Here is a 27,467-nt window from a genome sequence, read left to right on the forward strand (position 1 = left end):
CCAACACTGTCACTCACGACCAGAAGTCAAGACGAAACCAATTCACCTGGGTGACCACATAATCGTTTTGTATCACCTTTTTTCATAAGCCATTTGACACAATTCAGAAAAACGTACAGGAATTATACGCAAATCATGAATGAGATGTGCATTATTTGGAAGATTCATTAGTGAATTGCACTACACAATCCCCCCCTTGTCCGTTCCATTTGGGAGACCCAGAGGTGAACTGTTCCCCCTCCCCTTCCCCTTCTCACACAGCTTTTCTGTGCCCACACGGTGGACACCTTTTCAGCAAGCAGGGGCGCCTGCAGCATCTGCAGGGGGTGCCAATTTCCCACACACAGTGATATGATAGATAATAGAAAACTGCTTTTCAGCGCAGATGATTTTTATTTTTATTTTTATTCTTAAGTGCTCGTGCCACCCCAGGCAGCTGCCCGGTTCACCCGTGCCAAAAACAGCCTCTGCTGGGACCAATTCTATTTTTGCTGTACATGCTCCCCTTAGGGAGGATTATTCAACAGTTTGCTGATGTCTCTTATCATCTGTTTGCAGACGACATCCAATTATATTGTTCTTTTAAGATATGAGACCCATAAATTGAGCTCCCTGATCAACTGTTTATCACAAATAAAACAATGGTTGAGAGATAACTGTCTACAGTTAAACAAAACTGGGACCCTCATCATTGCCACAGAAAGCGCTATTCCTGGCATCAAACTGCACTTAGGTAGCCTCAGCCAGACATCCAAAACTAGCCTGAGAAATTTAGGAATAATTTTTGACGAAGCCATGCCTCTAGAACATCACACAAAACAGTTACTAAAAACCTGCTTTTTCCAGCTGCGTAACATCTCCAAACTAAGAACTGTCCTCTCTAAAAATAATTTTGAGATGCTGATACATGCATTTATTTCATCACGTTTAAACTACTGTAACAGCCTGTTCATCTGTCTAAACAAGAAGGATTTGACTCGTTTACAGCTTGTGCAAAAGAGGATCCTGACGCGCATTGACAGAAGAGCCCACATTACCCCGTCTTAAAATCTGTTCACTGGCTCCCTGTATTTTACCTGTATAAAATTTTGGTTTTAACATTCCAAGCATTGCATGGACAGACCACTTCCTACATTTGTGATTTGATTCAGCCTTATACTTTAGCTCGTAGCTTGAGATCCTCTAAGCAACATCTATTGATGGTCCCTCGCACTCGCTTTTGGACCTGAGGAGACAGATCTTTCCAAGCTGTTGGACCAAGAATGTGGAATGTATTACCACTTTACTTGCGATCTCTTGACTGTCGATGCTTTTAAAAAATAACTTAAGACATTCTTTTTTAAACAAGCATTCTAGCCCAATGGTCCCCGGGCTGCTAAGACTGTATGTTATGTTTATGTTAATGCATTTAGCAGACGCTTTTATCCAAAGCGACTTACAAATGAAGATATAATATTACAGCTAACATCAAAGCTAACAATAGTGCAGAGCTGGGTTTTCAAGAGTTTCTTGAAGATAGACAGGAATGCCCCTGTTCTGGTAGCGCTTGGTAGGTCATTCCACCATTGTGGAACGACACATGAAAAGACTCTGGATTGTCTTAAGCATGGTGTAGGGACTGCTAGATGACAACCCTGTGACGACCGGAGTGACCGAGTTGTGACATAAGCCTTTGCAAGAGCATTCAAGTAGATGGGAGCCGTTCCATTAAGGACTTTGGAGGCTAACATCAGTGACTTGAATTTGATGCGGGCGGCTATGGGTAGCCAGTGGAGTTCAATGAAAAATCTGAAGAGTGGAGGTGAAGGTGGAAATTCATATCACCAAGGACCATTATGGGACAGTCATGCTCAGGGATGGAAGAGAGCAAGGTGTCTAGTTCATCTAGAAAGTCACCGAGTTGTCCTGGTGGGCGACATACGACAACCATGTAGATTTTGACCGGTGCAGTTACCAAAATGGCATGGTATTCAAAGGTATCGTATTTAGCATTAGGAAGCAGTTGGTTGTATTTTCCATTTGTTGGAAATGAGCAGGCCCGTTCCACCACCTCTCCCAGATGTCCGGGAGGTGTGGGAGAATGTGTGGTTGGTCGAAAGTGCAGCCGGGGTAGCATTGTTTTGAGGCTTAATCCAGGTCTCAGTGAGAGCCAGGATGTCAAGTGACAGATGGTTGGCATAAGCCGTAATGAAGTCTGTTTTGTTTACCGCCGATAGGCAATTCCACAACCCCACAGATAATAATAATAATAATAATAATAATCAATTACATTTGTAAAGCACTTTTCATTTCATACGGAATCTCAAAGTGCTATGCTGATGGTGGCAGACTACTGTATTGTAGCCACAGCTGCCCTGGGGCACACTGACGGAGGCGAGGCTGCCAAGCACCGGCGCCATCGGCCCCTCCGACCACCACCAGCAGGTGGTCAACCTAACATGCATGATTTTTTGGACAGTGGGAGGAAGCCGGAGTACCCGGAGAGAACCCACGCACCCACAGACAAGGGAGTGTCACAGCGTAAAGTGTGTTTTAGAGAGCAGAGGTTATTAAGTTTGCGTTGGCGTTTGGTTGTGTGAAACCTTCTACGCGAGCCGAAGACAACAGGAATGGGATTGAGGCATATTTTAAAAGTAGGTAACAAGGCCAGAGCGACATGGATGAGGCAAGTAGGACATGTTTGCCTTGTTCAGTGGCCTTGCTTGGTGGACATACGCAGGTAGACATGCATGTCTTTACCCAAGAATGTCTTCACACGAGAATGGCTGACGCTTCAGGCGTAACACCTTACGTGTTAGGTAATTGTATTTGGCTGAGACCGCCCATCGAGAGTTAACCAATAAGTTTCAGAGAGGGGAGTGACCGCCCGTTCCCAGCCCTGGTTACTCTGATTGATTTCCGATGGCCCAATTGAGGCTACTAGACAACAGGTTTTACCCACGGATGGGTTTCGATCACTTGCTCAACAGTGGATATTGATTTTTGCATAGAAGCTTAGAAAAACTTACACTAGCAGAAATGAAAAAATATCAACAATAATATATCAGCAAGAATAAATAACTGTATAACATTCATTAAAATTAAATATATATATATATTATTAAACTATTACAGTTTAAACTGATGACATCGCATTCATGTTCATCTTCATGTTTTAAGGGGGATTGATTGTGAGTGGTAAGCTGAGCAATGACTAGGTTAGTGGAACTTGCCAGTCCTGTCAATGTGATGCAAGCTGGTTAGTGGGATGGTGCAGAGCTGGAGCTGTCTGGGTGATGGGGAGGCTGTCAAAATAAAATGTAGATAAAAGTGATCAGAAATTAATTTATCACCTACCAAAGCTAATGCAAGCATAGCAACACAGTTTTCTAAAATGTCCTGAAGATGCCAGATGATGTATAAATATAATAACTTATATACAATCAGTGCACATTTTACCATTTCATTGGGGTCTTGTGCATTTGACAGTAAAACATGTTGCACCCTGATTGAAAACGTTTGAATGTAAGGTATGAACTTATCACAACAGTTTTCTGCTATTATGACCTCTGGTGATGGTTAGGTTGCTCCTGCTGACTTGGGCTAACCATTGTTTTCTTCTTTCAGTGTCTTTAGAGAAGCCATACATTCGGATCTCTTTCTCGGACCGAATGGTGCATCCAAATGCAGCACAGTCGATCAGGGTAAGATAATCAACCTATAAAGGGTGTATTTTATTTTATTTATTTATTTTTTGGGGGCTTTTTATGCCTTTAATGGATAGGACAGTTGAAGAGAAGTAGGGGGCAGAGAGAGAGGGAATGACATGCAGCAAAGGGCTGCTCAGAGGCTGCGGGACTCGAACCGGGGCCAGCTGCAGCGAGGACTGTAGCCTCTGTACATGAGGATTTTTATATATGTAAAAAAAAAATTTAAATCCACCTTGCAAAAGACTTGAGCCACCCCTCATTTCTTGATCTTTTTCATTTTCTTTGTGGTCTGTTATGTTTAGACACAACACTGGTTCATCCCTTGAGTTAGGAGCCTTTTTTCTGCTTGAATGATTAATAGGTCAGAGTTTAGTGGCTCAGCAAAGAAAAAACTAAGCCTGAAAATGGTTAGATACTGGACTGAAAATTAGTGAAAAAGCAGAAAATGTCCACAGAAAAACTCTGAAAGACCTTCAAAAAGCCTGGGGAACAATTGATCAAGACCACTTTAAGAGATTACAGAAAGTCTGGCTCTTTGGAAGGACACAGAAAGAAATGAGCGAATTGTTTCTCTGTTGTTTTTGTCAGGGAGGTCAGCAGATGGTCGCTGTCAAAGGGAGCTGACATCTTCTACAGATGGGTTGTTTGGGACAATAGGAGTAAATCCTGGGAACAGACAGTAATATTGCATGCTTTGTTGAAGGATTTAGACCTGAAGGTAAGCTGGAGCAGAGCACTGAACCACTGCCATGTCTAAATATATAGGAGGACAAGGTATAGCATTTCCATGTTAGCATGACAGAGAACACCAGAAATAGCTTTAAAATGGGTGTACAGTACCTCCACTGTTTGGTTTTCTTTATGTGTATAACCTTATTGCAATCCATTAATCCAAAAATAATGCTTTGATAAAATACAATCAGTGTAGTAATCAATGCACATTATTGGTCAATATTTACCAAAAGTTGTGGGGGCAATAGTCGTTTTTGCGCTGCATCCCGTTCAAACCGACTGACAGCACTGAGCTGTTTGGCACTTTTGAGGGCTACATGAACCACGTGATGATGATAGTTCAAATAGTATCGTTACTGTCTCTCTCTCAATAAGGCCCTGCGGTGAACAATGCTTGATCAGCCCCTGACAGTTCATGGGTGTGACTGCGCAGTGATTCAGGCTCCGCTTGATGTCATCGCGCGGTCAGTCATCAGGCATGTGACCCACACGGACGGACACGGACGGACACAGACAGACCGGACCTGCCTCTACGAGCCACTCTGAGGTGGGTAGCCTAATATACTTTTATGTGAATATCACAGCGTTCTATGCAACTCAAAATACGACGAACCGACTTTTTTTTTGTCAACACTGGCATGTCGTCTAATTCCTGCTCTGTATTAGTTTTGCGTTGAACTGCACTGTCATTTTTAGAAGCTGCTTTTGTAGGCTGGCTCGGGGAATTCTCACTCCCTTATATACAGGCTTTTGTGTTTCAGCAGCATGCCATTTTCTCATATCCGCAACTATTTGTTTATTTGAGAGGGGGAATTGCAGCAGGGTCTTTCTTTAAGCTTTTAATTACCATTGCAAAAATAAACACAATCTTGCGCAATAATAAAACATTTAGGTTAACTCAAGAAATATACTGTCACTGTGATCAAAGTGTACCCAATAAGTAAGCATATTATTGTAAAACTCAACCAGAAGTGAAACATTTTTTATCAAATGTACTTTGAATACATTTAACTGTGTGCTTAACAAGCTGCAGATTGCACTTTAGGAAATTTCACATGCCAACAAGCCATGAGCCAGCATTTAGCTAGATATAAGTGCTTGATGGTAATCTGGCATACTGGTATTTTCTCAATGGGCTGACATATGACAAAAAGAAAATAAAGAAAGAGTTTTTTATTTTATTTTTTGACGAAGACAAAAAACATTTGTCTATCCTTACTGATAGAGTATCTATAACATATTATTGTAAGCGTAGGAATAAAGTATCTTGAACTGCTATTCTTATTTAGTTCTCATGTCGAAATGACCATACCTCAGCAGGGGTTTGAAGAAATAAAAATGAATCAGATATTAGAAAAAAAATCCCCTGTACGGTTATCCTGATCCTGCTGTTGTTCAGTCTAAATGCACCTTCTCAGAGCATTGCTACAGTGAGTTTATTATTCAGCCTTCCAAGCTAGTCCAAGGAAACATTAATCATTGGAGGGGGATGTACAGCAAAGTGTGCCAGAAATAAGGTCCAGGTTTAAAAAAAACTAACTTCCCCTTTAATTGGTTTCAGTTGCTGGTGCTTACGTTATGATGTCGACGGTTGTTTGGGTTTTCATGGTGGCTATTTTTTGCTAATAGTTATAGAAAATCAATACATTTATGAAAGCATTTGTGCATACTTGCTAGCCTCACTGAAATTTGTTTTCTATTGGTTTTTACTCACTTAATGTGTCAATTCTGTGGATGTCAATCATGTTTTGATTTGCACAGTCCTTTGCTCCTCTATTACTGTGGAGACCAAAGTAATAGAGCTTTATATGATGTAATTTATGTCACATCCTGTGGATTTCTCAAGAAATTGAGCATGAATAACCAGGTGTAACTATAACTTATGTGTGTCACCATCACATTGCTACACATATATGTAAAGCCTTTACTCATTCTCACATCAGAAAACAACACTTTTTTTTTAACTTTAGCACAAACACTGCTTTGTCAAAGCTATGTTTTCATAGTGAAATTACCTTACCTCAGAGGCAGCTTGTTATGCTTAGAGGTAACCCTGAAAGCAAATTCTGAGGTAAGCACACCTGGCCAGTTTGAGTGATTAAGAAATTAGGGATGGACCGATACAGATACCAGTATCAGTTAAAAATTAAGCTCCTGTCACACTGGTATCGGTTCTGTAGTATCGGAATACTTTAATGAATACTGAGTACGAGTACACGCACATGGTATTGGTATTAGTTTGAGCGATTAAGAAATTAGGGATGTACAGATTGGTACATCCCTAATTTCTTAATCACTCAAACTAATTGAATATGAATTGAATCTGCCGTAAGAATATAAAATGTGTTTAATTGTAAGAACTGTAATGGCCTTGATTAGTACTCATATCGGTACTTGGTATCGGCAAGTACTAAAAGGTAAGTACTTGTACTCAGTTTTAAAAAATGTGGTATCGGTGCATCCCTATAAGAAATGGTTTGTTTTTGTTTGGCACATAAAAAGTAATGATCATGGTGCTATCCATCATCAATTTGATTGCAAGTGAACATAAAAACTATTTACCATCCTCAAAAGGTCAGGCTTATTTTTAGCTCTTCTTTTAGTTGAAGAAATTGTCTTAGAATTTCCTTACCAGGCTTTTCTTTATAGAAATAATAATAAAAAAATCTATAAATTATGCTTCCTTTAAAAAATGAGGTAACACCCATTTCCTGTGTGCTATCTTAAAGATGTAGTATGGTAAAATCCCTTTCGACAATTAGACAGCATCACAGAAGGCTGTGATCAAAGAGGAAGCTTTTGTTTCTTGGTCAAATTCAAAGTGAGGTCTTACAGGAGACCGACCGAGAAAAGAGCTCAAAGGTTGAAGTGAGCTTTGCATCATGCTTGTTGCTATGGAACTACCCAATAGAATAGCTTTCTGTCTTACATAAAAGGGGTTAATTTTATGTGATTGCAGTGATCGCTCAGGAAGAGTGCACAGGGAGCACTCAGATTAATGCAAAATATATAAATAGATATTTTACTTAGGTTTGAGATATCATCCCTAAAAATGTGTTGAATTTGACATTTTAACTTTTATTTGGTCAAATCTTGTGAGTTTGGTTCCTTCCAATCACCCAGTAAATTTTAACCATAATACACTGTTTATTCAGTGACGTTAGTGGTATTATTATATAAAATATTTTACCCACCAAAGTTTTTAACTTCTTACTCAAATTGATCCCCTTTGGCCAAAATTCAATGCTGAATTAACCTCTCATAATCTGATTTTCAGATTACGGAATAGTCTACATTAATATCTGAACTTCTTGACAAACCAAAGAAGCTTTGCAGTTACAGTAAAACAATATGCGAGTTGTGATTTACTATTTGAACAATGATTTCAGTTGATGAATCAAAATGAATTGATAATGTATTGATATATTGTTTTTCCAATTTGCCAACAAATCTTTTTTTTTTTAATAGCTTGCTGTTGATAGAAGATTTAATACACACTAGAAAATTAACTTTTCAAGGCCTACGTATCAGAGAATATTCAGTCATTATGAAATTGACAAACAATAAAAGCTTATATGTATTCCATGTTATTGTGTGATCTTGTTGGAGCTAAATGTATTCCTTATCAAGTTAGAAATTAAAGTTTGAGTTTCATGTGCTACTGTCATGATATATTGGGCAGTTATTTGTTAGCTTACTAAGTTGCAAAACTAACAATTTTCCGGTAGCAGTCTACTATTTTCGCAATAGCAGCAACTGTGTTATATCTGTAATGATATTTTCAATACTATTTTTCACACTTATCCATTCATGCAGCCTGCTGTGGCTGCATGGTGGTTAGCACTTTCGCCTCACAGCAAGAGGATTCGTAGTTTGAAAGGCCCCCAGCTTTCTGTGTGGAGTTTGCATGTTCTCCCTGTGTATTTGCGGGTTTGATAGATGTTACTGATCATCTGCAGAAGTATATTTTGATACATGTAGAACTATTACAGAAACAAATGTTTCAGCATCAAGATTTAAAGTTAGAATTTCTCTTTGTTGTCCTTCCAAATAAGAATTTATTCCATCTGAATTACAAAGTACAGCGCTAGACACTCGTAAGCCTTCAAACCCTTAGCACTTTTACTACTTTTTCAAAACCAAGTTGCTCTTTTTCCTGAGCTCATCTTGCTCTTCCAAAGCATGCTAGTTCTTTAAACACCTTTAGCGTACAATGAGTTCAACCACCTCTGTCTCAGCATTAACACGAGCTGACAAGGTACATCTTGTCTGTGAGCTTGTCTTCATTTACTTTTAGCGTCTTGCATTAGAAACTATAATTTGGCTTTGTCTTTTGGCCCCAAAAGCGCCATGAAGAGGAAAAAAACACAAGTCGCACCGGACTATAAATTGCATTTATTTAGAAATTTATTTCACAAAATCCAAGACCAAGAACAGACATTTAATCTTGAAAGACAAGTTATTCAACTACCCAATAGCACACAGAACAACAGGCTGAATAGGTGTCTGGTATGTTAACGTAACACATTAACAGTTATTCAGCTACACAATAGCACTTCGGACCATGGGGATGTCAAACTTGAAGGGGGGACCTCGTCCATGTCGAAAATATGATCCGGTGACATGTTGTGTTTAGTTACCTGCTTTTCAATGAACTCACAGAAACTGTCGACCTTGGCTTGGAAGTCTGCTGGCAGTTTCTGACACACCATCGTCAGTGCTCTGATAGAGAGGCGGTTGCGTTGCATGAAGCGGTAATACCAAGAAGGCCCGCCTGCAAAGTCATTTATATTCATCTCCTTGGCAAGTACCAGGTGTGGAGAGACGTAACTGCAAGCGTTGACAAGCCTCTCCAGTTCCTCCAGCTCTGGCCTTCTACACTGCAGTTCTACACTGTAGTCATCGAGGCCGTCCTGTGCACCTACAGCACTGTTTGCTTTGGAGCTGAAACCAAGAAGGACAGAACCAGACTGCAGCGTACTGTAAGAACTGCAGAGCACATTATCAGAGCCCCTCTGCCCTCTATCAAGTATCTGTACTGCTCCAGAACTCGAAAGAGGGCAGGGAACATCATGGAAGACTCCTCTCACCCCGCACACAGTCTCTTTGAACTGCTTACATCTGGCAGGTGCCTCAGAGTCCTCCAGACCAGGACTAACAGGTACCAGAGCGGCTTCTTCCCCACAGCAGTCACCTTATTGAACAGTTAAAAAAAACACTGGAACTGTTGATTTTTCAACTTTCACTTAGACAGTTTTTATGTATGTGTTGGCACAAAACATCATCTGGTAAGTCTCTGCACTTCAAATTTCTTAAGAACAGGACTTTTTTTCACTTTATCAAAATCCACAGTCTCCTCAATGTCCATGGCTACATAAGCAGCTCATGCCTTACCATTAAGAAGGGAAGCAAGGTGCAATGCCCAGTTTACTTTGTAAACCCTCTACTTGGGGTAGAAACCCTCTACTCTAAACCATAGATTAAATCTCACCCACTTTGAGCTCAAATGCAGACTGAATAGGATACAAAGGTGAAAGTTTTATTAATTGTGGTGATGGCTTAGTCTGAGTTGGATCCAGACAGTGGATGATTCTGCAGGAGGAGGGAGAGGGTTAGAACGATCCTCCACAAAGGTAGATAATAATTCAAAAGGGAGTAAATTGTCTTTACTTATGTGATGGAGGAAGTCCGTAATTGAGGGAAAAGCGTTGGCTGTGTCGGCTTTGGATCTGAGTCGGCGGTGAGGCGAGTAGGCAGGTTGTTGAGAATGGCTGGCTTGGAAATCCAGGACACGGCGAGGCAGGTACAAGGAAACCAGGACAAGGGAAGAGCAGGCGAGGCAGGTAGATACTAGAAGAACAGGGAATAGTTAAAGATACTTGGAGAACTATATGAGGAATCATATGGAGAGCTGATTTACCACTAAAAATAGTGAGACTATCTGGAGAAGACTAGTTGCTGCTGCAGCTCCTATTAGGACAGTGTTTTTCAACCTTGGGTCGTGTGGAATTCAAATGGGGTCGCCTGAAATGTGTAGTAATTGATTAAAAAAATTAATAATAATTCAACAAATTATTTTTCTTTTTAAGAAATAATAGTTAGGATGTCTTAATGAGGAACATGTAGGGTGGCAGGAGCAATCCAGGCTTTGCCAAAGGCTCTCAGGAAAACCTGCTCAGGCCAGCTAAGACTCAGATCCAAAACAGCCAAGCATGATTGTGACAGTGATTTATCCAATAAAAGGAGTGAAGACTTGTTTTGACATTGAGCCTAAGTCATATGATCGCACACAGGAGAATACACTTACTGAAGCATATGAGGGAGAAATTCACATGCTCACATTGACACTGAAGCCAGTGTATACAAGCTGGACACAGACAGACACACACACACACACACACACACTCGGTTTCTGAAAAACACATTCCACCGTGATAACAACAGCTTAAAAAATGTGTAGAGGTGCATCACCTGAGGGTATTATGCAGTGGAGGCTTTGGTTGGGCTTACTTTTTCCTGGCCAGACATGGTAAAGCCTGAGCTTACATGAATAAATCTTTTATATATATATAATATATAGAGATATTCAAGAGATATAGATTGCAAGAGATATTCATTTTCAGCCCGCCTTACTTAACAGAAAACCACAACACCAGCTTCGAGAACCCCTCTTGGGGATGGACAAAATGAGCAGTCAGGTTCTCGCCGATGCCAGGGTCAAACAGAAGCAGGTCTATGACACTATTTGCAGAGGCAAGGACTTTGCCCCTGGGGCGCAAATATGGTTCTACATCCCTGAGAGGAATACAGAATCGCCCAAGTCACCGGGTCAGACCATGTACTGTAAATGGGAGACTGTCAGACGCTGCGTATAGGGTGTGGTTGATCAAAAGGAAATGAGTGGTACTCCTTCAGGTAGACTGGCTCCTTACCAACCCTCGGCCCCATGTGAGGGTGAGTCATAGGCAGAGGAACAGTCCCAAGATTGTACCTGACCACCAGAATAAGGAGGCCATCTCAGTGGACCCAATCAGCTTGACCTCAGGGACTGTTTTGTTGCTTTGTGACAGCTAACTAGCTAGGTTTGGGCTATGTGTGTTTGAGTGTGCTCTAAGTTACTTAAAAGTGTTCTTCTTTGTGCAGTAGTCAGTGTTGTGCTGTTTCATACCTGTTTTGTTAGATTACTGTTAATTTTATGATAGCAAACAATCACAAACATGTTTAGCCAATTAGTGACTGAACCCCGATCTTGTGTGTATTCTTTTTTTTTGTGTGTATTTATTTTAAAAATAAGGTTTTGGTGAGCATTAAAATGTCACTTTCTTGTTGAAGTCAAACTCCTTTTGTCATTATTACCTAACCTGTCTGAAGCTCACCATAATATATAAATGTACACATGGCTGATGTTCTATTTATACTATTGTGTCATTAACTACAGCATATCCCATTGAGCTTTTATCCCATTGTGTTTGTCTCCATGGTAACCCTGTTAAACACTCAACTGCTGTGTTCTGCTTTTGCTGCTGGCCTCTCAGTCCTCTTTGATTTCTTTTTGTTGAAGCTTTGTCAACCTTCTCTCTATTGAGAGTGTGGCATCAGGTGACTGTGCAGCAGTAACATGTCACATGTTTCAGATATGTGTTTTCTGTTTCCTAGCTGGAGATGTCAGCTGCTACAGGTGCCATAGGGATGTCTGGTCATCGTCAGGGCTCTGGTACAGTGAAGAGGAAGAGGTGGGGAGGTTTGAGGCAGCAGTGGAAGCTTCTGGGCTTGTTTGAGATCGATGAGCAGCATGAGTTCTACAGCCTGACTTGCATGATGAAGGAAGGGTTGGCTGCAGCCATCCAAAACACCATTGACAACCCACCCACAGTGAGTAGGGATCAGCAAAAGCAAAACTTAAGTGTCACCAGAATATGTGCATATACAGTACAGTATCTAAAAGACATGAACATGCAGTAGATTCACATGAAAGTATTATGGTCCATAAATGTACAAGCAAGACTTAAGTTTAACTACAGAGTATGGTTCATGGTCAGTATTATGGATAGTCTTTAAGGGTTTTGTTTTAGTATGATATAATAAGCTCAAGAGCTGACATGATTACAGGTGTTAAGGCTGGAACTTGGGCTCATAAACAACAATACAGTGGGTCCTTTAACTGCAGGTCCCGAGGGCCTGGGAGCTCCAGGGATGCTCTTTGTCTCTGGTGAAAGGGAGGACTTTAATTAAAAAATTGTGGGTGAGGTAAGAGACAGGTGCATGGCAGTTTGGTTTCTTACCAGCAGTTGGAGCTGCAGCAGTATCTTTGTCACATGTTTCAAGGACATAGTTAACACATTTGTTTTCCTTTTAGTAGCTCTTAAAGGAGTAAAGCAGTAAAATCTCATCCCTGATCGTCACTGTATGACAGCATATTGGTATAAAGTTTAGGTACTGTATATCCATTAGCAATTGTTAAAACCAACTGTTAATACTATGTTTCACAGCACTAAGACCTGATGAACAAGGTTTTGGTTTCACTGTAATCATTATCTTGATGTCCATTCAGAAAATCAAAAAATCCTGATAGCTGTTGAACATGTGACAAAAAGCCTGCGATAAAGATGTTTGAAGAAGCCAGACCTCATTAATATTTATTTTAGCTATATCAGTGGGCTGATATATACGCCCAAAGAAACCCTACAACCAATTAATTTTATTAATATCCATGGATATTCTGCAAACAGAAACTACAAATAGCTTTAATATACGCTGTATTGCCAAAAGTATTCACTCACCCATCCAAATAATCAAAAACAAGTGTTCTTGCTACTAAATATTCCACAGTCAACTGTAAGTGGTATTATAACAAAGTGGGAGCGATTGGGAACGACAGCAACTTAGCCACGAAGTGGTAGGCCACGTAAAATGACAGAGCGGGGTCAGCAGAGGCGCATAATGCCCAGAGGTCCCCAACTTTCTGCAGAGTTAATCACAACAGACCTCCAAACTTCATGTGACCTTCAGATTAGCTCAAGAACAGTGCGTAGAGAGCTTCATGGAATGGGTTTCTATGGCCGAGAAGCTGCATCCGAGCAATACATCACCAAGTGATGCGTCGGATGCAGTGGTGTAGAGCACGCCACCCCTGGACTCTAGAGCAGTGGAGACGTGTTCTCTGGAGTGACGAATCACGCTTTTCCATCTGGCAATCTCATGGACGAGTCTGGGTTTGGGGGTTGCCAGGAGAACAATACTTATCTGACTGCATTGTGCCAAGTGTAAATTTGATGGAGGGGGGATTATGGTGTGGGGTTATTTTTCAGGAGCTGGGCTATTCAATTCAGTTCAATTCAATTCAGTTTTATTTATATCATTTGAGAAAATAAACGGTGGAAAAAGAGAGCAAAGTGAGGAAAGGTGTGACAGATGAGCCCCCCCAGCAGTCTAGGCCTATAGCAGCTTAACTATGGGATGTTTCAGTATCACCTGAGCCATCCCTAACTATAAGCTTTATCAAAAAGGTTTTAAAAGTTTTAAGCCTAGTCTTAAAAGTGGAAAGGGTTTCTGCTTCCCAGACATTTACTGGCAGTTTATTCCACAAGAGAGGGGCCTGATAACTGAAGGCTCTGCCTCCCATTCTACTTTTAGAAACTCTGGGAACCACAAGTAAACCTGCAGTTTGGGAGCAAAGTGCTCTGTTAGGAAAATATCTTATAATCAGATCTTTAAGATATCATGGAGCTCAGTCATTAAGAGCATATGTGAGGAGAAGAATCTTAAATTCTATTCTGAATTTAACAGGGAGCCTATGAGGAGAAGGTAAAACTGGAGAAATATGACCTCTCCTATTAGATCTCATCAGAACTCTGGCTGCAGCATTTGTAGTTACTTACAGTTGTAAGACTACAACTCTGCATCCTGGTATCAACCCTGGGTTGTCATGTTTTTGGATGACTAATAAATTCGTCCATATTTCTAGAAATGAGAGCCTCTCCTTCCAAAGGGGGATGGATGCCTTCTCTCCTCATCAGACCAGGTTTTCTCCACATAGCTTGGCCCCTTAGTTCCAGTGAAAGTAACTCTGAATGCTTCAGCATACCAAGAGATTTTAGACAATTTCATGCTCCCAACTTTGTGGAAACAGTTTGGGGGATGGCCCCTTCCTGTTCCAACATGACTGTGCACCAGTGCACAAAGCAAAGTCCATAAAGACATGGATGAGCGAGTTTGGTGTGGAAGAACTTGACTGGCCTACACAGAGTCCTGACCTCAACCCGATCTAACACCATTGGGATGAATAAGACCTGGAAACTGCAATCCAGGCCTTCTCGGCCAACATCAGTGTCTGACCTCACAAATGCGCTTCTGGAAGAATGGTCAAAAGTTCCCATAATCACACTCCTAAACCTTGTGGAAAGCTTGCCCAGAAGAGTTGAAGCTGTAATAGCTGCAAAGGGTGGACCGATGTCATTTTAAACCCTATGGATTAAGAATAGAATGTTACTTAAGTTCACATGCGTGTAAAGGCAGATGAGCGAATACTTTTGGCGATATCGTGTGTGTATGTATATATAGCCTGTTTTTGATATTTTCATGTTATTATGCAACTGCTTCACCCTAATTCCATGCAAACACACTCTGCTGACTCAGCAGGTTTATGCAAAACAGCCCCTGCACTTGTGTTGTATCTATAGATTCTCCAAAACATCTCTCTCGCTCTGTGTCTCTCTCTCTTCTCTCACACACACACATATTTACCTAATATACAGAACAGCATGCTCTGGTCATCACTTTTTCACATACATCAATTGTGTCACACTGCTTTGATGGTAGTTGGGATAATTAAACCTCCCATACTTTCTTGGCCTTGGAACCACATGTTACATTTGCTCTAGCAGGATGTGTCTGACTACCCTTCTGTTCATCAATCAATCAATCAATCAATCTTTATTTATATAGCGCATTTCATACCACAGGCAACTCAATGTGCTTTCCCATGCCTTCCCCATGCCATTAAAAACTGCCCTTAAAACAGTTAGTTCTTTCCTCTTAAGTATTATCCTTTATTTTTAAATATGCCCCTATGAACTATTAAGAAGCCATCTGCAGATCCTTATTTTTTAAACTCATTTTAGACCTCTCTCCTCACTGCCACTTTCAAATTTTAAAACAATCTCCACTAAAGGAATTTATTCCCCTTAATTCCATTGAAATCTTTGAAAATATTCAATCTGATTTCTACTCCTTTCACAACTTTGAAACTGCACTAGATAAAGTCACCAATGATTTGTTCCATTTTAAGTCCACTTGATCTCTGCTCAGCTTTTTACACAATGAACCATAATGTCTTAATCAGCCATCTTAAGAACCAAGTTTGCATTAGTTTTGTGCCATTTAATTGGTTTGTTTCTCATGTGTCAAATAAACAGGTCTCTTTAACCCTGTAAGACCCACAGTTGCAAATTTACGACATCACTTTTAACAATTCTAAAAAAAGGCCTGCAAATGTTTTTTTTTCTCAAGACCACATTTCCATCGTCAGTGGGTCCTATTTTTTTTCCACACAATGCTATGCTATTGGATAGAAGAAGTGCTTATAGCTCCAGTCATCTGGCCTTGAACTCACTCTACCTGCAAATTTCCCGTTGAGCTCATCTCCTTTTTTTGCATGACTGGATTTGTCAGGATTAAAGCAAGTAAAATTCCTTAAATATACAACGTTGGGCCAGAGTGGGAGTGGAAATAACCTGGGCTCCTTTACACATTACATAATGACACTGCACTTCTCACATGATCACACATTTTTTTTAAAATGTAGTAGAAATTTAAAGTGTTAGATGATTCATTGTAACTAAGTGCTAAATGTGCTTTTCTGTTACATTTTTACTTAGTTTAGCTTAGACCATAATTGAACACATGAATAAATTGTCTGGCATATTTGAAACTCCAGCATCTATAGCAGTATTTGAAACTTCCTGTTTCTTTGTAGTTTTTTCTCAGTGTTGCCCAAGCAGCAGTTAGTAGCATTAAGAGATAGGAAAAACGATTTTGAATGTTCTGCAATTGTTGGGGGTATGCATGTTGCATTGTTCAGGGACAGGTCCGAATGGTCTTGAATGTAAACCTGTAAGTGCTCTGGAGGATGCATGTGTTCCTTTTAGTATGATAAACAACTTGACTGTGTCAGAGATGGAAAAGAAGGACAAACTCTGGAAACTTAGACCATGGCTGAATTCATTCAGGGAGAAATGCCTGCAGGTGGTACCCCAGACAATTCTGTTCCCAACCATGCCCAACATTGCAAATTTACAACATTTTCTTAAAAACTTACTAAAATGTAAAAAATCTGAAAACTCCTTCATTTCTACATCAGAGGGGTCCTAAAACAATAAATGAGAGGTAAAAAAAAAATGTGCACATTTTTTTCTATATTTGGGTCTTACAGGGTTAAAGCTGGTAGATGCCTCCTCTTCTCAATTCCTTTTTTCCATCAGGTCCCCCAAAGGTCTATTTTGGGTCCTCTCCTAATTGCTGTTGAAATGCTACCCACGTGATGGACTTGAGTCCTGTTCAGGGTATACCTGTCCTTTCACCCTGTGGCAGCTAGGATAGGCTCTATCAACCCCCTCACAACCCTAAAGAGGATAAAGGAAGTGAAGAAAATTCATGAATTAATGACTTATATCGCCAGGGGGAAATCATGCATCGCCTTATAGCATTGATTTCATAATCTTGTTAAAGCCTGGTACCATGGATATATCCCAGATTATTATCCTGCTTTACTGACATAAAAAATGTGTATACATTCCTGCAGCTATACAATTTTGTTTTAATTACCTCATGTTGACCCAACCCTAGAAACATTAATGGTCTGGTTTGGGTGTCCTAACCTAATGACATTAGAAAAGAAGCGAAACTTGAGTGCTTTTTAACTTAGACCTGTTGTTTAATGCTTAGATGACAAAAGGGGTGCTATTTAGCTTTGCCCAATTAGAACAGCTTAATCAAGGTCAGGCGGTTCTGTCTGCTGCAGACATAGACAAAATCATCCATGCTTTTAATTTTTCTACACCCAATTATTGCAAGGCTCTGGTAAAACCAGTTGAGATATCCAAAGAATTCAGCTGATACAAAATGCAGCTGCCAGGCTTTTAACATGGACTAAGAGACCTTATTAGTGAGAATATTATGTAAATCGATTCTGTCCTTCACTGGTTACCTCTAAATTTTGAATTGCTTTTTAAGATTTTGTGCTTGTTTTAGAATATTTGAATAGTCTGGCTCCTTCTTATATCTATCATATCTTGGCTTCCTACGTGCTTGATCACTGCTTATAAAACCTCAGCTGATATAAAGGCCCTACTGATGGTACTTGAAACTATACGTGTTACATAAGGTGACAAAACCGTCTCTGCCAGGGCCCTTTCGCAATCAAATGCCCTGCATAGATAAGTCATTCAGGCCAGCACACTATCTTCTTTTAAATCTCTTTGTGAATCTTATCTTTAGTTTTTTTAGTTTCTTTTTTATGGATTGTGTGAAGTACATATTTAGATTTTACCTTCAGAAGACAGCTGTCCGAGCGCTCTTGTTACACCTCCCCTCTCTCTTTAAAGGCGAATAGTGAAGAACAGACACAAGAACCGATATTACTGCCATCACGTCTGGTGTTGCAATGTGATTTTTCACAAGAACCATATTTTTAGCAACACATTATCATATAAAAGGGTAAGACTAAATTGCAACTTTATACTAGTTGCCAAAATCTCAGTGCAATTCACATGTCCAAGTGGGTACTGTAACCTCAATATGGACAACAAACTGTATTATTACAGCAATATTACAGTATTAACACAATAACACATTGTGTATTTACAAACATTAATAAAATATTCTTATATTCAACAGTTTTAATAACCAGACTGATGCCTTTGCGCAGAAAAAACCATTAGCATCAACGTCTTAACTGTACAAAATAATATAACAAGTAACAATTCCATCTTTCCTGAGTGCTAAACATTGCACATAAACAGTACAGTTATGTCGACTGCACCGCTACCCGTTCCATGTGATATAGCTAGCAAGAAAAATATGACGAGTAAAACTTAAAGGTGGGGTAGGGGTTCTTTTTCTGGAGCATTTTTTTACATATTGCTTGAAATACTCTTCACACCCCCATTGCAACCAATTAATTAAAAGTTTTGACACAAATATGAAAAGTTTTTAGTGGCCTCTAGAACGTACAATCTAGGAAAAACACTATCCAATCATACTGAACGGACCGTTAACAATGATTGGATTCTGATGCCATCTATCAAACTGCAATCTGCTCCTCCCTCCCCCTTCTTCCCCCTGTGCGCGTACCCTGCTAAGTGAACGAATTACGTGTCCAGAAGCGTGGCAGGAAGCTAAACTAGAGCCAGCTTGGCTAGCACCTAGCATTATTAAATGTATAGTTAGCATAAACTAAATACTAAATACGGCAACGATCGATGCTTGCTGTCAGAACAGCGCTCGTGCACCTTCGTGCTCGTGAGCGTTCATGTACTCTAGAGGCGTGGCTTCGGGGGGAATCTGAAGAAAAGGGTTGGGACTTTTGACCTGTGTATTTTCAAAATGCAGCTTCGCTGGACTCAAAATCCAGGATCTCCTACCCTACCTTTAAGTGAGGCTGCACCTACTCAAGCCAACATTGTTAACGTAGTCAGATTTTACTTCAAACTTATTTCCAAAAACACAGAGAACATGAATACAGACATATAATGTATTAATAAGCAAAGACTTTACCTTTAAAGGGTAATAGTGAAGAACAGACATATGACATGATGTTACCGCCGTCACGACCAGTGTTGTAATGGACGAGCAGGAGCAACACTTTTCCCCTACGCTAACTCAGGAATAATCAATTGAGACTCGATCAGCAGGTAAAACTCTCAAAACAAACTTATAAGAAACCACTCTATGAAAACAATGTACAATGAAAAATAAGCCAAAGAACATTCAAGTACTGGCATTTTAAACATGTTATTGTTCTTATGCATATTTCTATGGCTTAATAATTGCAAAACCAGAGTAGTTGATCACGGATCACTCGATCAGTAAATGAAAGTGCTAATACTGTCAGAAGTTTTCTCCTATAAAGACATAAATTATAATGTGCTGTAGTGAACTCAAGTGTGGAATTTAATACAAAACTTTGGGAGGCTCCAACATTCCTGTGTGGGAATGTTTGTGTAAGGACCAGATGGGGGATTTCTACACCAAGGAAGAGACCGAGATCATCTAATTTACAACAACCTCTGCCCAATGGAAAGTATTTGGGGAGTTTCTCTTTCCCCAGACCTGCCCCATGAACTTATGGGGATTCATTAACGACTAAGTGCTAACTAAGCTGAGCAAACAAAGGACCCTTTTTGCTAGACATTGGAGAATCAACAGACTAAATGGGCTCACCACCTTATCTGGACTAAAGTAAATCAAAGGTGACATCTGCTTTGATCCAGCCAGATGAGAGACAGGTGTCTCAGATTCACATTCAGTGGATCTTAAAACTGTATCAAATGTGCCTTGTATCTTTGTACATTTTCTTTCAGGTTCTCAGTGAAATCATGAGCTGCATTTTAAGACCTTTTTCACGATCGTACTTGAAAAAATAACGAAGAAATCATTATTTTGGAAAATTACTAACTTCTCTATGGAGCCACATTGCCCCCTAGTGGTCTGTAGTATTGAACTGTTAAATCTTAATGAAGTCAGTAACTGGACATTTATATGAAGTAATGCAACTGTTAACAGATGTTTCCTGCTGTTTCTTTTGTATTCCATGGTTAACACAGGAAAATAACATTGTTGGTTCGTTATTCATATGATCATAACTTCACAGATATCCATCTGAATTTTGAGATTCACAATTGTTACCTATGTTATGTTGTTATTTGACGTCTTTTTATCATACGTATGCCATATCTTTAACCCATCCATCCATCCATCATCTTCCGCTTGTCCGGGGATCAGGTCGCGTGGGCAGCAGCTTGAGCAGAGAAACCCAGACGTCCCTGTCCCCGGCCACTTCCTCCAGCTCTTCTGGGGGGATCCCGAGGCGTTCCCAGGCCAGCCGAGAAACATAGTCTCTCCAACGTGTCCTGGGTCTTCCCCAGGGTCTCCTCCCAGTGGGACGGGCCCGGAACACCTCACCAGGGAGGCGTCCAGGAGGCATCCTAAGCAGATGCCCGAGCCACCTCATCTGACTCCTCTCGATGCGGAGGAGCAGCGGTTCTACTCTGAGCAGCGGTTCTACTCTGAGCCCCTCCCGGATGACCGAGCTTCTCACCCTATCTCTAAGGGAGAGCCCAGACACCCTGCGGAGGAAACTCATTTCGGCCGCTTGTATTCGCGATCTCATTCTTTCGGTCACTACCCACAGCTCGTGACCATAGTTGAGGGTAGGAACATAGATTGACCGGTAAATCGAGAGCTTCGCCTTCTGGCTCAGCTCCTTTTTCCCCAAGGGACACGTCGAACGCCTTCTCCTATCCACAAAACACATGTTGACCGGTTGGGCGAACTCCCATGCACCCTCCAGGATACTGCCGAGGGTATAGAGCTGATCTACTGTTCCACGGCCAGGACGAAAACCACACTGCACCTCCTGAATCTGAGATTCGATTATCCGGCGGATCCTCCTCTCCAGTACCTCCGAATAGACCTTACCAGGGAGGCTGAGGAGTGTGATCCCCCTATAGTTGGAACACACCCTTTTTTAAAGAGGGGGACCACCACCCCGATCTGCCAGTCCAGAGGCACTGCCCCCGATGTCCACGCAATGCTGCAGAGGCGTGTCAACCAAGACAGCCCTACCACATCCAGAGCCTTGAGGAACTCACCGAGGAGTTTTTTGACCACCTCGGCAACCTCGGCCCCAGAATTTTGTTTGTTAGGATTGAAGAAGCCTTTTGGATTGGACAACCAAGATAAGAAAGTCAGTTGCCCTCTATTCAAGCATTCAGACCTGGTGACCAAAAATCAACACAGACAATCCTGCCTAACTTCTATGTGACTAATGGCCCCTCATATTGATTATTGTGAGAATCCTGATTAAGCATTATTGTTTTCCTGTTTCTCTTTATTATTAGTCCAACATCTTAGTTCTTCCGTACGTTTTTTGTCCTTTAACTACTTCCGCATACGACTGTGACGATTCAACAATTTTGGTTTCAAAACGTTCAGCTCTTTTCAGGAGATTTATGCTCTATCTTTTGGTGTGTTTCTAACTTTTATACTTTTTAAAATATTTAACTTTAATTTTTGCTCCTTCTTGGTTTTTAAGAATGGGGAGCCAACAGAGTGACACAATGATCATTTTCAGCTTTTACTGATATTGAACTAAATTTCCAAACAAATTCCTCTAACTTTCATACTTATAGAAACAAATTATACCTTAAATTGTAAGACAATTTGATCTCTTTCAGCCATTGTAACTACCAAAGAGCTGACATTTATAAAATTTCAGCAATGAGCCTTAAAGCGAGAGAAAGTCTTCAAATCCTTTCACTGATTCCAATGGAACATTGGTGTGATACAGCAGACAGGTTCACATGTTTTCAAATTGCTCCCGTTTCCACATCTTTCACTCCATTGAACTAAAAACTACATTACCACGTTCCTCTTATTTTCTCACAGGAGGTCATAGTATCCCTTCGGCCATCTTCTCCTCCTTCTCCATTTCTGCTGTGTGTGAGCTCATTAAGCCGCAGCTGTTTACAAAAATTCCTATAACTATGAGGACATCTCTCTTCCACTCCTCTGCTACATATTACACAGTAGCCATTTAAACAATTACTCACTTGACCTTTGACCTTCTTCATAGAATATTGTGCTAATTAAGAATTCAGCAACTGCTTTTCTAGTAAAATTCAACTTTTCTTTTGCTACTTTGGCATCTTCGGGTGTCTTCATTACCTTGAAGTAAAATGTGAGCCTGTTTCATTCCAGCCCATTTATTTTTTCTGTAGTTTTCTGCCTTCACCTAGCTCCAGGTCCTTACAAAAATACATTTCAGGCCTTTTGAAACTTCAGCAAATAAGTTTCTCCTGACTTTTCAATTTTTCCTGCATTGTTTCTCATCTTTCTGAATTTTTTCACTTTTGATTTTGCATTTTTTCTTTTCCTTTCTGTAGTTTTCTGCCTTTATCTAGCTCCGGGTCCTTTAAGAATACCTTTCAGACCTTTTAAAACTTCAGCAACTAACTTTCTGCTTAATTTCACGATTTTTAGCTTTTTTAACATGGTTAGCTATCCCCATTCACTCTATCAGCCTTCTCACTGCTGTTTCGCAGGAACAGCTTTTTCTAGGTTTTCATTTAAATTCTTTAATGGCACAATAAGATAGAAATTACAGAGGGAATCCTTCTTCGTTATGCAAAGGCCCAAAAACAAAAGCCATACATTGATGAAATATTAGTGAAGTCACAAAATCAAACCATTTGAACAAAAACTACTTAATAAGATTTTAATTGATAGACACAAAACGTGATTGCATAGTTCTTTCTAGTTTGGCTTTCTAGCTTGAATAAAGGAAAACTACTGTCTCTCAGAATCACACAAATAAACAGTTTCCCACATCTGTCGCCACAGTCTTTTAAGGTACTTTGTGAGTACTGTAGGTTGTTTCATCATCATCGGCATTTTCAAATTCGAGACTGTCCTCTGTCTTCTGTGAGTTGAGGGCTCTCTTTGTGTTAAACATTTGCACAGTGTTACTCTATTTCTATTTATGTAAATGAAAATAAAATGTTGCTATTAAGTAATTAGCCCCATTTATCTAAACTTCCATGTGCTTTCTCCTGCTCTAGAATGAACTGTCAGATGATGATTTTAGATTAAAGGTCACAAAGATTCATGAGGTAAGTGCATGTGTCTGCATCAGATCTAACAGCTACAAATTCCAAATTGATTATTGTTACAAAGGCTTTGCATGCTTAAGTTGTTTGTGAATGTGTTTGTAGAATTTTACAATGGAGACATTTGCAGGCCCAGTGTTTTCCAGCCTACGGGGCTCTTTAGGAATGACAGAGCAGGAGTATCAGCAATCACTCTGCTCTGAAAATCGCTACCTCCAGTTCATCAGCAACTCCAAAAGCAAAGCCGACTTCTTCCTGACGTGAGTCAGCTCCTAACTCACTTGCTTACTAACTCACACACACACAAAAAAAGTTTTTCCAAAAATACAGTGCAAGATCATTTGCAAGCTCAAGTGCTGAATGTATCAAACTGTATTTATGACATTAGCCCCATACCTGGCACTTGAGTCAGGAATGATGATTGAATTAAACATACAGGCATGCAGAGGTCTACTAAAGTGTTTAAAGCTGTTTTGAGAAGCTTACCCTTTTTTCAAATTTTGAATAGTGAGTGGAAGGATGTCGATATATTATAGTAATGAGGACAAAGTTTGGGTTGTGGTATTATTGATAGGACAGAGATGTACTTACTTTGTTCTTTTGAACTTCTAGAAATGATAAACGCTTCTTTTTGAAGACCCAAAACAAAAGGGAAATAAAATTCCTTTTAGCCAACCTGAAGATCTACATGGAACATCTGAGGAAATACCCTCATTCACTTCTGGTCAAGTTCTTAGGTAATACACACACAGAAACACACACACACATGCAATGGGAAATTAGAGTTCACCAATATATCATTGACTCTATAGAGCCAGTGTGTGTGACAGAGCAGTAGATTGAAAATAGATTGGATGCAGTGTATCTCTTTTAAGGACAGTTCTTCGTAGTTTCCAGTGCATGTAATCACTCAACAACAGAATTTAATTTAAGTTTTATGAGCACCATTTTGTAATGCAGGGAACATACTGCACATATGGTATGGCTCTCCAGAAGATCTGCCCTGTGGTAGAGTTTTTTTTTTGGCAACTGACTGTTTTTAAGATATCCCAGTGCCCACAATTGCACTGGTTATTGTTAAAGCAACACTTGAAAAGTTTGTGAACTTTAAAACTATGTGCTTTGACTATGTGACTCATGTTGAAGTACTCCAGTCGTTATTATACACATTCCCAGGCCTGAAACTGTCCAGGACTGCCCAGGGACTGAGATACTTAACTTCATATCTTTAGTTTCCAGCCCAGCATGACACTGTTATTAACAATAATACACTAGCAACTAGCTAGCAAAACATTTTTGCCACAATGAATAAAGAAAAAACTGAAAAAATAACGTTTTGGCGGGAAAAAAACATGTCCTTATGAATAAAGTATTAATGTATTTTTGTTTTTTAGTTTGAATAAATTTGTAAAAAAAAATTCAAATAAGTCAAGTAGCTCAAACCATGAGGCAATGGTATGTTTCAATATATAAACGAGTGACTGTCCTAAATGGAGGAAATCAATTCAATTTATGCTACACCTACAAAAAATAATTAAGACATGCATTGCAGTCGGAGATAGCAGCCAGAGAAACAATTTCCCCAGGTGCTATTTAAAACCAAACTATATCTAAAAGAGAGTAAATAATGTTCTTACATTAATCAAGTGGCTGGAAACATGACTGTAAAATAGTGGTATGAATTAGTTTGATTTCCAATATTATTAGACAACTGATAAGTATTATAATGCACTGGACACAAAGATTTCTCTCCTTTTCACATCCTTTGGATCGCCTTGTTGCTGAAAAGTGCCATATAAATCAATTTCACTTCACTTCACTTCACTTCCTTTTCTTTTAGGAGTTCACAGAATCCAAATACCACGCAACCGGAAGGTACAGATCACACTTTTGTTCTGTTTTTCACTGGATTTAGAAGTTCTTGGAAAACATGAACATTTTCTTTTTCATATTTTCTTTACAGAAATACTTTATTGTGATGCAAAGTGTGTTTTATCCAGATGATCGAATCAATGCCAGGTATATTTGGATCACCAGTGCTTAGAAATATAATGGATGATAGTAACCATGTGGTTTTTTTGTGTAGTTTGATGTATACTTTTTTTTTTTCCAGGTATGACATTAAGGGCTGTGAGGTAAGTCGCTGGACAGAGCCTGCACCAGAGGGTAGCCAGATCATTGTGGTGCTCAAAGACCTCAACTTTGAAGGGCAGGTCATTACTTTGGGTGAGGATGTGAACATGCTGAATTTAATTTAATTATTTATCTATTAATACATTGCTCTTTTAATTTGGAATTGAAATAAAAACAATTTTATATAGAAATTGTTGAGGAAAAATAACTAATTAAATAAATATCTAAATATAATTAAAAAGAAAGAAACCGTTGACAAACTCGTGGAAATTTTAAATGTAGCAGTGAGAAAGGGGTGGTTGTTAAGATACTCTGCAATCCTTCCTGCTGTACACTTTATCTGCAGTCTCTATTCCTGTTCACAAATTGTCTGTGTCTTATCTGTGCAAAAATCAAGTCCATGTTTACCCACCACTGCTATTTTTTGGTAATCAACACATTACAGACAGAGGTGGCTCCGCCCCGCTGGTGTATCCTTACACACAAAATTGTGTAAAAATTTTAGTGTTGACCATACCCTGTATCCAGGAGCCCCATGGTAATTTAAAAAAATATTTTCTCTTATCATAATCTTAAAAAACATTAAGATTAAGATCAGATTTTATTGTCATGTCATGAAATACACAAAATTTCTCCTCCGCATTTAACCCATCCAGGTTGGCACCTGTTGAACACACACATGCACACTCATAGAGACGGATGGCATACACTGGAGCGGTGGGCAGCCATTCACAGCGCCCGGGGAGCATGGGGGTATGGTGCCTTGCTCAATGGCACCTCTGCCGTGGCAAGGAGGTGGACTGCCACCCCTCCAGCTGTCAGTTCACCTATCTTTGAGTGGTGAGAGTGGGAATCGAACCGCCAACCTTCTGGTTATTGGACAACCCACTCTAACCACTTATCATCTGGTGTCTTTACAAGATACAAGTCACAAACAAAATCAGTCATCAACGGTATGGCTTAAGATTTCTGCCTTGAATCTGCTGAGCACAACCCATAGCCTCGGAATGATGAGGTCAGAAAGCCCCAATGTTTTCTTTAGACTGGAGGAACAAGCACCAACCAATTCTTGTGGGGTGGAGCTGTGGCAAGTAATAAGAGAAGCAAGCACAAGCGAGGCAGCAAAGCATGTTGGTATGTTTTCCTTTGGTTTCTAAAATGGCAGACAAGACATAGAATAGAATAGAATAGAATAGAATAGAATAGAAATAGAAATAGAAAAATACTTCCCCCAGTGGAGGAAATTAAAATTAGTCAAGTTGCTAAAAAAAAAAGATATTTAAAATGATTGTATATTAGAACAATACTACTGCTAATAATAATAATAATAGTAAATAAATAAATACTTTTGAGAAAAGCATGTCAGCAGTCACTGTTAAAATATCTTATGGCTGTGAGGAAAAAGGACCTCCTGAACCTCTCAGTCATGCAGCACAGTGAGATGAGCCTCTGTCCTGCCAGGATGCTGTGGAGAGGATGTTTATTGTTCTCCAAAACAGAATATAATTTCCTCCTCATCCGTTGCTCCACCACAGCACTGAGAGGGTCTAGCCTAGTGCCTACTACAGAACTGGCCTTTTTCACCAGTTTGTCCAGACGCCTACAATTTTTGTCACAGTAGTAGTGCAACTCCCCCAGCAGACAACAGCATAGAACGGTGCACTCTCGATGACAGTGTGATAAAACACGCACATCATGTCACTGCAGACATTGAAGGACCTGAGCCGTCTCAGGAAAAAGAGACGGCTCTGGCCCCTCCTGTACACTGCTTCCACGCTGGCAGACAGCTCCAGTTTATTATCCAGTACCACCCCCAGGTATTTGCAGGTCTGAACAGTCTCTATCTCCCCTCCATCAATGCAGACTGACTGGCATGGAGTTTTAGATCTTCTGAAGTCCACCACCAGCTCTTTGGTCTTGGTGGTGTTCAAGAGCAAACCGTTCTTTTTGGACCAGCCATTGAAGGACTCTACAAAGTTCCTGTACTCCCTCTCCTGTCCACCGTGCACACATGCCACAACAGCTGTAT

The 27,467-nt window shown here is 40.1% G+C and overlaps 1 protein-coding gene across 2 annotated transcripts in view; it reads left to right on the forward strand.

Moving 5' to 3' along the window:
* The first annotated feature begins 4,878 nt into the window (after positions 1-4,878).
* Positions 4,879-27,467, forward strand: part of pip5kl1 (phosphatidylinositol-4-phosphate 5-kinase-like 1) — a 33,783-nt gene continuing 11,194 nt past the window's right edge. For both annotated transcript variants that reach the window (XM_075455701.1, XM_075455702.1), the window contains exons 1-8: positions 4,879-4,968; positions 12,078-12,293; positions 23,258-23,308; positions 23,411-23,565; positions 23,918-24,042; positions 25,146-25,180; positions 25,269-25,324; positions 25,419-25,531. In XM_075455701.1, coding sequence (XP_075311816.1) covers positions 12,084-12,293; positions 23,258-23,308; positions 23,411-23,565; positions 23,918-24,042; positions 25,146-25,180; positions 25,269-25,324; positions 25,419-25,531 — 745 coding nt within the window. In that variant the 5' untranslated portion in view covers positions 4,879-4,968; positions 12,078-12,083. The remainder of the gene's footprint in view (positions 4,969-12,077; positions 12,294-23,257; positions 23,309-23,410; positions 23,566-23,917; positions 24,043-25,145; positions 25,181-25,268; positions 25,325-25,418; positions 25,532-27,467) is intronic.

This window comes from Odontesthes bonariensis, chromosome 22 (genome assembly GCF_027942865.1).
Source record: "Odontesthes bonariensis isolate fOdoBon6 chromosome 22, fOdoBon6.hap1, whole genome shotgun sequence".
NCBI classification, from domain to species: Eukaryota; Metazoa; Chordata; class Actinopteri; order Atheriniformes; family Atherinopsidae; genus Odontesthes; species Odontesthes bonariensis.